The sequence below is a fragment of the Anneissia japonica genome, unplaced genomic scaffold (genome assembly GCF_011630105.1).
Source record: "Anneissia japonica isolate Jap-2015-1 unplaced genomic scaffold, ASM1163010v1 scaffold287743_len2803612_cov181, whole genome shotgun sequence".
Lineage (NCBI taxonomy): Eukaryota > Metazoa > Echinodermata > Crinoidea > Comatulida > Comatulidae > Anneissia > Anneissia japonica.
The window spans coordinates 1,996,282-2,009,312 of NW_022733259.1; the positions used below are offsets into that span (position 1 = coordinate 1,996,282).

Here is a 13,031-nt window from a genome sequence, read left to right on the forward strand (position 1 = left end):
CTGACAGAACACAGCTGATCAAGTCGGCCGAGCGTCTACAGTGCGTAAGAAAAAACAGGGCCACTGTAGAAAATCCATTCGAATTTTACTGTATCTGAATACAGCATCTTTTTGTGATGGAGACGGAGGTGCAAATTAAAAACCAGCATCTTTTAGGGATGGAGACGACGGAGGTGCAAATTAATAACCATGCGTTTTCGTTGAAAAACAAACGAGGATGGCTAGTTACATTTTGTACATTTTGCATCATCTTACCAGTTACGGGGATCCTTAGTAGCTTTGGTGTCATGTTAGTTGAGTTACAACGAGAGTACCCAGACCTCTCAGATACAAAAGCAGGTTTGTGTCTTTTCGTGTTGTTTTTTTTTTTATTTGTTTGTTTTTGTTTTTGTTTTTATTTTCTTATATGTTTATTCGAAAATTGATTGTTGTTGATGTTAATATCCATTATAAAAAGACTTGAATTTTAATGAATCGAGAAAGCAGCTGATAATATCTGACGGTATATCTCGACCTCTGGATACCCTTGATAACGTTCATTGTGCTGTACACAACAAATTATAGCCTATAAATTTATGTCAGGTAGGTCATTGTACTAGAAAGCTAAAACTATAATACAATAAAAAGTTAAACATACAAAGTACTGCATCATTCATTCCTGATGATGACATAATTAATGTCGAAATATTGAATCCCAACACGATGGCGTGTATTTTAATACTTGGAGTATTTATTATACTTTCTTATCAAAGTACTGCAGTTATTTCATTTTACCTCTAAATTAAACAAAAGGCAAACCCATTAAACGATTTGTATTATAGATCTATTTACATTTTGACGATCTTATCAAAGTGCTATCCGCCTCTCTGCTTGCCGGTGCATAGATAGGTCCAGATGTGTTTGATGTGATGAATTGCACCATGTTACAATTATGTTACACAATGAATGAGTCCTTTGTAGATCCATAAGTGGAATAACAACAATGAAGAGTCTTTACTTCTGAATGTGCCTGATGTTCATTTGATCATTATATTCAAATATAAATTATGATTATTTTTGTGATAAGAGCTTTATCGTTTTTGTAGATAATGGTAACAACAGAGGTCAATTGATTGACCAACGGCAGATCTAGCAAATATTGGTGGAAAACCGTAATAATGATGGACAATAAGGATAATTTATCTAAGACAAAAATAACTCCGATCCACTCCCAAGTTTCAATTATTTTTGAAATGGATATTCGTATGTCCAAATTAGTATTAGTATTTAGATACGCTATTCATAGAAAACTATATCATAGTTATAATTATATATAAATCCAATTTTATGTTTTCATATTTTGTAATGGTCTGGGCCACCATCTTGATTACATTCACTTAACAATCGCTAAGTGGACATTCCGAAGGTCGTTCTGCTATAACCATGGGAACAGCGTATTACTTTTGTCCATTCTACGGCAAAGAGATGATATTCATCAAGCCTCATTTAGTTACACACGAATACTTATCTAACTGTAGTCTACTGTGCTCCGTCACTGAATTGTTTAATTCGTATTTGTAGGCTTTTGTTTGTAAATTTTTGTTTTTCTTTACATTTTCGGACATTTTGAAGTAATTTAATTTGCATATTCAAAATGTCCGCCATCTCTAGTGTGGTCCATAACAATTTCAGAAATAAAAGCTTTTCTTGCAATTTGTTTCGTCAAACGACCTTTTTTAACCTATTTTCCGAAGATTATATATTAAGTCCATGCTGGTAGGCCTAGCACATACATCATCATAATTCCTCCACACAGCTTTAGCATTTTACGTAAAAGGTAATAGGTCAAGAATCAGTGCCGTTTCTTAGTGGTTCGTTAAAAATATGGGTAGCTGGTGGAATTCGTTAGATTTTGGTAGTACTTTATGGAAAGATGTTATTTGTTACATTTTTCATTGTTTAATTTCTTTAGCAGGACAGTTTCCTTGTTAGCTTGTGGTTTCAAAATTACGCAATAGGGTGTTCCCAAGAAATTGGCTCGTGTTTCGCAATAAAGTACAGTATATTGAACTTTTCCTTTTAGAATCTATTTAACACGATTGCCAAAGAGGATCAACGTTTCGTTTGAAGAAACATGGCCTTTAACCTGGACCCATGACATTGATTTCTTTCCTGTATGAGTTTTTTTGACATGCCATTGTTCACAAAACGATACTTCACTCCTCTGAGGAGAACGACATGCCTACTCATGGACATAAGCTTCTTTATCCTATAGTTAGAGCACGAAATTTCCACAATTTAATTCCATGCCCACAGGATAATAGCGAATTCGTTTTTGCACGGTTTTTGGTTTTAGGGCATCAAACCTGTGTCACGTTCAGGGTTTTAATTTGCATCAGATTAGAAATGAGCTATTACATTAATTTATCAACCTGCTGGTTGCACACTGGCAATCATGAATATATAATTTTAACGTTTTTAATTAAACTATATACAATATTCGCTCCCAATCAACCACTTTATTCTATGTTTTTACTTTTTACTTTCAGGGCTAAGGCATATGCCAATAACAATTTTTGACTATGTATTTTAAGTGTGGGTATAGATGGCAGTGTTTCACCAGACTTTATAGTAAAGCCTGCCCGGTGAATGTATCCCCGTGCAAAAAATTGGCATAGAAATGGAGACCTAATTTTAATTATGTATTTAAATGCAGAAATCATGATTCTGTGCACCTACTTTCATAGCGATCCTCGCAACTTTGAGCTAGTTTTTGAGGTACCGGTATCATAATAATTATGCGCAATTAAAAAAACATTACAGTATGGGTAGTGTATCTGGAGGGAGGTTTCTGTGGTATTTATAGAATATTTCGGTCAATTACCCAGTGTAAAACTATTATATATTAGCACAGAAACAGGCCTATACACGGGCCTTCGTAGATTTCGTCCCCCACCCTTCCCATTCACGGTGCTTTACGAATCCCGATTCACAGATTAGCATACAGAAAACATAATTCAACCGTCACCAAAGTTTATAGAAAGATCTCGAAGATCTGCGCCACAAGCGAAAACTTGATTTGTTAAAGTAGGTCATGTTATGGATTATACCAAGGAGGTACAGTATAAAAATAAGCCATGGCCTCGTAAACCAGCAACAAGAATTTATAACTTTGATTCATCCCGCTATGATATTTAATCCCTTTTTATGTTCATAAACTTAAAGAAAAAAAAACAGTTTTTAGGAGTGAATTACAATAATAAGCAAAAAACTATCTATTTAATTACTGTTGAGGTTTTCAGTTTTACATGAAACTGAAACATTTTCATTGTGCACATTGGCGTTGAGGAAATTGCGTTTATACTCGCAATGATATCAATACAAGGCCAGCGGTGTTTCGGAACTGGTTACGTCGCATAAATCCCATTTTCACGCTTCCACTTCGTGAACGTATCCACCCATTGTTGTTAGTAATTCATTATGGTATTGTGTGTGAGCAGCAGCAGATTCATTATTCTTAAAACGAGTTTCCGTATAGCATGGCTGTCTGCGGTTAGTGTTCGAATGATGATGCAATAATCAAGGGTGATGCAATGCATAAACACAGAATTAATTACGAGCAAAGAGTACAAACAAGGGTCAAACAAGGGTCAATATTTTAATAAATAAAAATGCTATTAAAGAACCATCTGATTTTGATGCCAAATAGGCCTGCATATTACTTAGTACCTGGATAAATATATAAATAAAATAAATAAATAATAAACTTTGTTCCTCTTCCACTCCTGAATTTGTTTTTTTCCAGGTCGCCTTCTTTGTTAAAAATTTATAGAAAACCCTGAAAATCCTGCAAAAATGTGAAATGGGTGTCCTTTTTTTTCAGAGAAAAAAATAGGACCTCATAGATACATTAATTCTCCTTTTGTTAATTCAATCAACTTTTTTTTCATTAATAATTTTTTTACCTCAATTCAACATGGTTGGCGGCTTACTGAAGCCAGAATAAAATCTTAAATAAAAAATATTCAATGTGTTTTTAGTTTTGACAAGAGAGCAAAATCTTACGTCTTACCATGGAAGAATTCTTACAATCGCTAAGAACATTAACACGCAAAATAATTGCCACAGCAATATTTCGGAAGCATCCGATTCTCACTTATTATTTCGGAACAAACATATCAATACAAAACTGAACTAGAGTTCATTTCAGGAAAGCGATTTATTGAAACGGATAATCGCGAGCAAATCAACTGTTATTATTGTATTTCCATAGTTGATGTGAACGACACAGATTGATTGTGTATAATTTACTTGTGTTTACTTGAAGTTATGTTTATTTTATTAAGTTGTTCTCCTGCTAAATGACACTGACACCAAGCTGGAAGTCAGAACCAATGCCAAAACGAATTGCATTTAGATAAACCCAGGATGAACCTAATCGTTTTTCAATGCACAATTGATTCTTGTTTCCTTATTATGACGTTGTTTGGCCAAAATTCGGTATTGTTTACTAGGCCTACAGTGATGTAACAAACTGATGACGTTGAGGACGTCATAGACGACTAGACGTTTTCCATCCGTTTAAATGTGAATGACTTCTGTTGATTACTACTTTTTACCTCCCTTCTTTTACATTGATGTAGAGGCATAGGCATCAGAGCGGCTGTGAAATTACTATTTGACGTATTTTCTAACATTTATGAATCTATATAATACATTGCTATAGTTATATATGCTTATGGGAGATCAATAAAAACATTAGTCAAGAAAAATCGTTGTACCTATGGCAAACCATGGTAGAACTATAAAAAAAAATGTGTCCCATCTGTCTTTAAAATATCGTCGCTCACATCACGAACTAACACACCCAAAGTAGATTTTGTTAGTTCGTGAAATCAAGAAAGCCCGTCAAAATACGCGCTGTTGTTGTTAAGGACTTTTTGTGTGGTAAAGAATACAAAATTGCTTGACAACCAATACGCGCTCATTTTGACGCGCTACTGTGATTTCACGAACTAACACAATCTACTTTGATTGTGTTAGTTCGTGATGTGAACGACGATATATAGGTCTACCTCTTCATTAGCCCTTGTTCAATATACGATGGACATGGGTTTCCTACACAGCAATAATAACTTTTTGTTATTCCTTATTTGGTATAATCGAGCGAGTATAACCAACGACAGTTTAACCAAACATGGTGCATTAAAAAAATAAATAAAACAATAATTAAATCTTTGTTGAGTGGTGAACAAATTGTTAATGAGATTGATCACAGTAATAGACATTCACATTTCCTCTTTGTCTTTGCTAATTGTACAGACAGAAAACAACATATCAGGTGGCTAAAACATTATAGGAATAATTAAGCCTGAAAATATTAAAATCAGAACAAAGAGAAAAAGTAACATTTCAGATCACTAAGTCATGTTAGACTACACGGGATCAGGAACAATTACATTATCCAGAAGAGGCTGAATGAGGGTGTCCAGAAACAGGTCAATGGATACAAAGTAGGCCTACATAATCAGCCTTAGTTTGTAATTTAAAAAAATGTTGTTTTTCAATGAAAGTGTTTATTTTGCCGGCTATTCCAATACTACAGTATGATATTTAAAAACTGGGTTGAAAGCGGGAGTAACCACCCCTTTTCAACTTTGTCCCTGTATCTTATTAACCGTTTCCGAGTTTTTCGTCAAATATGGCTTCACAGTTCCACATATCAAAACAATTTTTCCTCCGGAGCCTGGCTTTAATTGGTTGGGTGTAAGTGCTCCCCACTCGAATAGTCGTCAAGCTGTTTGAATGAATTGCGTCCGACCGGATAAATATACAGCATTTCTATAAAGAAAATCAGGCCATATCAGTACCAGTACATTCTCTAATCAATATATACTCAATCAGGTTATGAGGTTGGATTTATTTTCATCGGTGTATCATTAATGCACCAGATTTTATTGAAATACCAAGGATATTCTCATGAAATTATTTCCAGTGATATCCCCCGGATTTTCGTGCAAGGACAATGTGAACCTGAACACCGCCGGGGTAACTTCCGATAGTCTGATTTTTCGAAGGATGCTCTGAGTTGTTTTGGATCGTAATCAAAGATCGTAAGAGAAAAAAACCCTGTTTCTACCTCCTGAAATGAACGCTTTGATCATGGGTTTCCGCAGTTGATCTTGAACACCAATGAAGATACAGCGTACTTTAATTGTTGTTTCGAATTCGATAGGTTTATTACAGTTTGTGTCCATTGTGGCCTAAATAAATGCAGATAGCAGAACATTTTGGACAAGTATTTTTATTTATTTAAAAAAAAATTTACGTAACCACTTGGTTTACATTACTAGGGATACAACCATAGATTTAAAAACCGAAAGGTCCACTGATTAATCTCAGATAAGAAAGTATAATACATACTCCAAGTATTGAAATACACGCCATCGTGTTGGGATTCAATATTTCGACATTAATTATGTCATCATCATCAGGAATGATGATGATGATGACATAATTAATGTCGAAATATTGAATCCCAACACGATGGCGTGTATTTCAATACTTGGAGTATGTATTATACTTTCTTACCATAGATTTACTTCCGGCGATCCAATAACACTGTCAATGCGGAATGGAATTTTCCAATGACCTTTAACCCTTATAAAACACATTAAAAATTCATTTCTTTATCTACAGATCTCAGATTCATCCGCCGACAGTACCCTAAACCTCAATTCGCCTGTTTCATCACACATTATTTAACGTTCGTGCACGTCACTCATAATATATTCGTTATTATTCGTTTAAATATTCTGAATTATACTCTTTGATATACCGTATGATAGGCCTATTCTTGTTTAGCTATGAATGTTTATGCTTAATGATCTTCATAATAAATATTATGATAATTACTTACGGTATATCAATAATAGTTGTTAAAGTGTCATTATTCTTTAGCGTTATTAGTGATATTATTAGTAGGATTGTTATTATTAATCTTATTAATATTATTATTCAATTACACAAGGAAGATATATAGTTCAGTATTTCATTGTGAATATCACTCTGTAAATTAAGGTTTTAGGCTAACTATATAATCATTTTAAAGAGTAGGAATAAAATTGTCTTCAATCATCTTTAATTATTGCCAAAACCCTGCTTTCCTTAATACGACAGTCATTAACGATATGATCAATCAAAAATAATAGTAATCTAATAATAATAACAATGTGAGATGTTTCATTAGCGGGTGAAAACATTTTCTTATTATTAAATAAGTGTGGAAAATAATATGGCAGTTCTTCTAAATGCGCACGCGCACAAATCTGCCGTGCCACCAATACGTACGTATCTGTAAAAAAATTAAACGGGTAGCACCTTCAATGCCGTAATCATGTATAATTGTGTGGGACAGTCCTACACAATTAAAAATAAAAATGAGTCCAAATTATTATGCAATTTCATGCATAAATTGAGTCCACTTTATGAAAAATGGGTCCAGATTTCTCATATTTAGCCTAAAATGGGTAAAATTTTAAGAAAATGGGTCCAGATTTTTTTATATTTTTGCGAAAAACGGGTCAACTTTTAAGAAACTGGGTCCATATTATTTGAATTTACGTGTAAAGTGAGAGTTCACCGTGATATCGTCCCGCACTGCTTAAAAATCTTGGCTACGGCATCGAGCACCTTGTTTAGACCACTATTTTATACCTCCATGTTTTGACTAACGATTTTTATTTTATGAAATGAGCTTTCAAAAAAAGCAAAATTTAATATTACGTTTTTTTTTTTTCTTCTTCTTTTGCAGGATGGATAGGTTCTTTAGCGTTCGGTATTATGTTCGGATCATCTCCATTATCAACGGGTCTCTTCAAACGCTACAGTCATCGGATAGTTGCAACTGTCGGAGTGTTAATGTGCTGTGCTGGTCTGGTTGCCTCATCGTTCGCACACAATGTAAATTTTCTCTTCGTCTCATATAGTCTTGTTTTCGGAATCGGCAGCAATTTTGTAGACAATACATCCCTTCATTTAATTGGACTACATTTCCCGAGAAAAAATAGCGCCAGGGCGACATGTTTTGCTACTCTGGGATGGAGTGTAGGTCAGTATAAACCTAATTTTTAACCTCATGGTTTTGTCAGATAACATTTGTGAATACGTTTTTCCAACGTGTTTCTGTGTTTTGTTTTCCTGGTGTCTTCCTCTGTGTGTTGACTAACACACGCACTGAAGATTTACAGTTCGTCGTGCGTACCAGCGTGACCACTCACAATTTTTGATATACCCAATGACTGGGTCGAAATTACCCAAGATTCAGCAAAAATTGCAAAAAATTACCCAAGCTTTCTGAAAATGCATTAAAATTTGAAAAAAAACCCCGTGTTTTTCGCATGTATAGTTTCCCTTTTAGTGCAATTTATAAACCATTTTTTATCATAATTGTTTGTGTATTTATTAAAATTAATATTCATGAGGTGATAATACAGATAGAAAGATACGCCCTCAGTCGGCCAGTGTTATCAGTAGATCAGTGATCAAGTTTTATTATGTAATGCATTAATTAGGTAAGATCAATGGCAACGCAAATCACAAATAAACAATTCTGAACCCATGTTTATAGCAATTAACAGTCAATTAATGTTATGTGCACTTCGTTAAGTTTTGCTTCCTTGAATGGACTGACATATTTTGTTACTTCTTAATTCTTCCTCTATGACAAAAATATTTAATTTTCTTAGTAAAAATAAAATACCCAAGGATTTAAACGGAATACCCAAGAACACAAGACCAAGTCAAAATACCCAAGATCTTGGGTAAATACCCAAGCAGTGGTCACACTGGTGCGTACGGTATGGATGGTGAAATGGTGCGCGTAAGTCTAGGTCGTGTTGGATCACAACCAATCATATGGCGGAGGACACGGTTGATAAAATTGTCGACGGGAACATAGATCGATAAAATGTGGGCTCGTCAATGAGTACGATATGCCCCGTTACCACGTTGAATACAGTATAGGGAAAACACAAACTGGAGGAATGGGTCATGTTTTCGTTATGCAAACAAGGTCGGGTGATCGACTTATACGCGATTATGACCGAAATTTGTTAGAGCTTATTGCCTCCTGTTTTAGACCTATCTGCCGTGGTATCCTTTAATAGTGTTGTTGTTTTGGCTTAATCGGAATCATATAGAAGTTGTTATACATTTTGTGTTGATTAATGGTGTGTTGCAATATCAGCCTTACACTATGTCAACCTCCCGAATTGATACGCTTCATCAAAATAATGCGTCATCAATTATTGAATATAAAAGAACGTCATGATTGATAACAATTATCTAAGTTGAATAGTCCACATCAAAGTTCGCAAGCGATTAATATGCCTACTCACAACTTTTTCAATTCAATTCAATCGTTTATTATACTTAGGCCTATGCTTTTTTTTTTTCGCTTTTCTGCTTAATTTTTTAAGCGAGTGCCTTTATAAAGAAATGTTCCCTTGACATTGAACTGCCGAATCATTTGTACTGTTTGCTATTTTCAATACAATGGCCTGGCTATGTTTATTTTATAATGATCGTGCGCCAGGCTTGGGATACAGCGCATATTCTGTGCCTTTTAGAATGCACCCGCTAATGTTTTGACCTGAATCAATCGCTGTTTACTTTGGAAAGGGTAGGCACACTATTATATGCAGATTTGAAATACAGTACAACTGAAATACTAATATTTACATCTCTCGATAATAATGCACTGTTGAAAACAAAGTTAATACGAGCCGTCAATAATACCAACATCACGTGAACCCGGGGCATAACATGCACTTGTTTTTATGGCCGTTGCTCTCCCTGTGATAAGCCAGGGTCGTGAGAGCGTTTTCTGATACCGTGGGTCCACCGATTGCAATATATTGCACAATATTTATTGCCACGAAAATAGATTAAGCCTATGACAAAATATAGCATCTACTCGTGCCAGCCATAAATTCTTACGTGCTTTTTGGATATTGGTATTGTGGTTCCACAAAATAGTAGCGTAAGCGTAGGCCTACATAAAGTCGGTTTTTCACTAGGCGAATTTATTCGTGCGAATTAACCGACGCTTCCATTCGCGCGAACAAATTCGCCTAGTGGAAAACCAACTTAAGCACGTGCGTATTGAGGAAATTTCTGATTGCTTAGTTGTAAATTTTGATTCACACTCTGGAAGCTCCGTTGAAGTTCCAATGCACCTTCATTAATTGTGAGGGTTGTCCACTCATATTGTACTTAATACGGTACTTGACCAAACATGATTATAGCATAATCTTATGAAACAATTAACAATTAAAACGATTAATTAAAACTTGGTCTGGAAAAGGTTCTCTATTAAAACATTAGAAATTGAATTATATAGTGTTGTTAAATTTCTTTTCCTCATATGGTAACACATTCTGGATAAACATTCATGTTTTTTTGTTTTATTTTTTTCAAGTAGGACCTACGTGCTCAACATTATTCGTTACATTGAAGGTTCGCATTTAATGTTTAGTTCAAAAAAGGTGCCACTGATGCGAATTTTTTTTTTGTCACCTTGACCAAATGTATATAATTAATAATAATAAAAAAGTTGTTCGGTCCCGTGGACTAACCTTGTCCATGGGTGTATAAAGTGCAATGATGAATAATAAATATACCTAAATTATTCATATTTAACTCGTTAAGCCGTGAAACAGGTATTGAACATGATATGGAGAGTCAGGTGTTGTGAACGTAGTAAACAAGACTAACAATAAAATAGCTTGTTGGATTCGTTCGTTTAGCCATATAAATTATAATAGTAGAATGTGCTTTATCTATTTATAATTAACAATAATTAATAAGTTTATAGCAATAAACCAGACACCTTTCAAATTAGGCAATAACTGTTGACATAATTATGTAATGTCAGCCGCCAAACCGCGTCCGCGTGGTTCGTTTCGATTCAGCGATTTATTACTCTTGTCGAACTTCTTCACGCTTGGACTTGTAAGTGCAATTAAACTTGTGAAGTTGAAGGGGGCTTTCATTACTATAGGATATAGTTCACCTTTTCCTGTGTGAAATGAATCAATTTTACAAACAAGTGTTTGTAATCAAGATCCATTCGCATTGTGTTGAAACGCAGTTCTTCGAAAGTGAAATTAAATTTATCTACGCAATATGATGGGATGAATATGATGGTGGTAAAATGTATTACGAAACTTCCAATATTACAAATTTTGTTAAATTCGTGAAAGACAGATATTAGTAAGTAAAAGGTGTTTTCATGAAAATCCCCCTGGAATTATCAACTGCCTTGAGGAATAAACCGTCATTAGTCAGACGCCCGACTAATTATCAGACCCCGGGTCAGACGTCTCTAACAATAATTCCCCAACATGTTGGCTGACGTGGAAATAATGTATAGTATCGCTGTGTAAATAGTCAGTTAGGGTAAATGAAAAACAATTTCAGGGGAATTCATTTCTCGCCTGCTGTAAACACGATTATGTAAATTTACAATAAATGTAAGTTTAACTTAAAAGAGCTAGGACTATATAAATTATTATTGATATGTAAGAATCCAGATGACTAATAATAATAATAATAATAATAATAATAATAAATTATTATTATTATTATTAGGCCTGCTAATTCCCCCCAGTTTCCTTCCCCCTCCCCCCCCCAAAAAAAAAAAATAAATAAATAAAAGAAAACCACAATTCGTCGGGGAGAAAAACGTATTTACATATTAATAGACTATAAAATCGGTTTAATAAACCTCTCAAACCCTTACATTGTCATATCTTTCTGGGGCTTCGCACCCTGGACCTTTTTCCAGACATTTTGAGCGACACCCGACCACGCCCACTTCGGGCCACCAAAGCATATCTCCCCCCACAAACTTTTATCTTTCCCCTCACTTGCCCCCCCAAGATTTCAGACGCTGGCGCCGCCACTGTTTGCAGGAATTGTAAAACGACGTTACCACCTCGACTGTGTTATAATACCTATGTTTAATAAACAAATAAATCATTATTTTTGTTTTTTATTTTTTTTTAAATATTTTTAGGTGCTCTTTCAATGAATCCGATGGCTGAGATTCTCTGTCAAAAGTATGGTTGGCGATGGACTTACAGAGTGTTTGCCGCATTTACGTTGGTAGTCGGACTTGCTGTTATTACGTTCGAGCCTAGAACTGTTCACACTTTTACAGCTCTTAAAGAGGAGTGCTATAAGGAACCTGTAGATAAGAAACCTGAGTTAGAAGTTATGGTCATATCGTCCGGAGAAGAGAAAAAACAGGTGCTGCTTAAACGCAAGAACCATCAGACGACAACAGAATACATTAAACTTTTCATGAAAGCGCTGCAAGCGCCTGGAATCTTGCTTTGGTTTTTTGGCAATATCTCGTTAAATCTTTCGCTCATATTTCCATTCGTTAACATGGTATGTATTAAGCTATAAACGTACAGTACATTAATTTGCATCATTGTATGTTTGTATAGGCCTATTATGTACCGTAATATTGTGGCCTACTTTCAATGGTAACACCATAAATGTAAGTATAAAAGAAAGAGTATTAATGCAAGTGACCTTACGCAAGATATAATTTTATTTTCTTTCAAGAAATGAAATAAGTGGATTTCGTAGTTCAATGAACCCTATATGCTAATATTAATTACCAAGGTCTAATTAATTTGGATATAGTTTACTTGGATGTTCAAGATGTAATTAGGAAATTCCGATTCGTAATGGACCCAATTTAAATGATTGATTTTCTGTGAATTTATGTGGAATTCCTTTTGTACTTTTAAAGCCAAGAATTGTTGTCTGCATTTATGGCCAAGTAATTGTAACCGACTTGAGTCCCATGGAAATTAAACAATATTTTGAAACAGTCGTATACAAATTACAACTTCCGATATGTGCTAATATTTGATGAAATATGAATTAGGCTTGCTCTACCTGATAAAACAACCACATACATAGTGTATTTAGCTGTCTCTTATACACATCTAGATGTGTATAAGAGACAGCATTCA

General features: G+C 34.6%; 1 protein-coding gene across 1 annotated transcript in view; it reads left to right on the forward strand.

Moving 5' to 3' along the window:
* Nucleotides 1-13,031, forward strand: part of LOC117115990 (monocarboxylate transporter 2-like) — a 17,550-nt gene continuing 4,519 nt past the window's right edge. Inside the window, exons 1-3 of the mRNA XM_033259916.1 lie at nucleotides 1-339; nucleotides 7,793-8,089; nucleotides 12,059-12,435. Of these exons, the coding sequence (XP_033115807.1) occupies nucleotides 117-339; nucleotides 7,793-8,089; nucleotides 12,059-12,435 (897 nt within the window). The 5' untranslated portion in view covers nucleotides 1-116. The remainder of the gene's footprint in view (nucleotides 340-7,792; nucleotides 8,090-12,058; nucleotides 12,436-13,031) is intronic.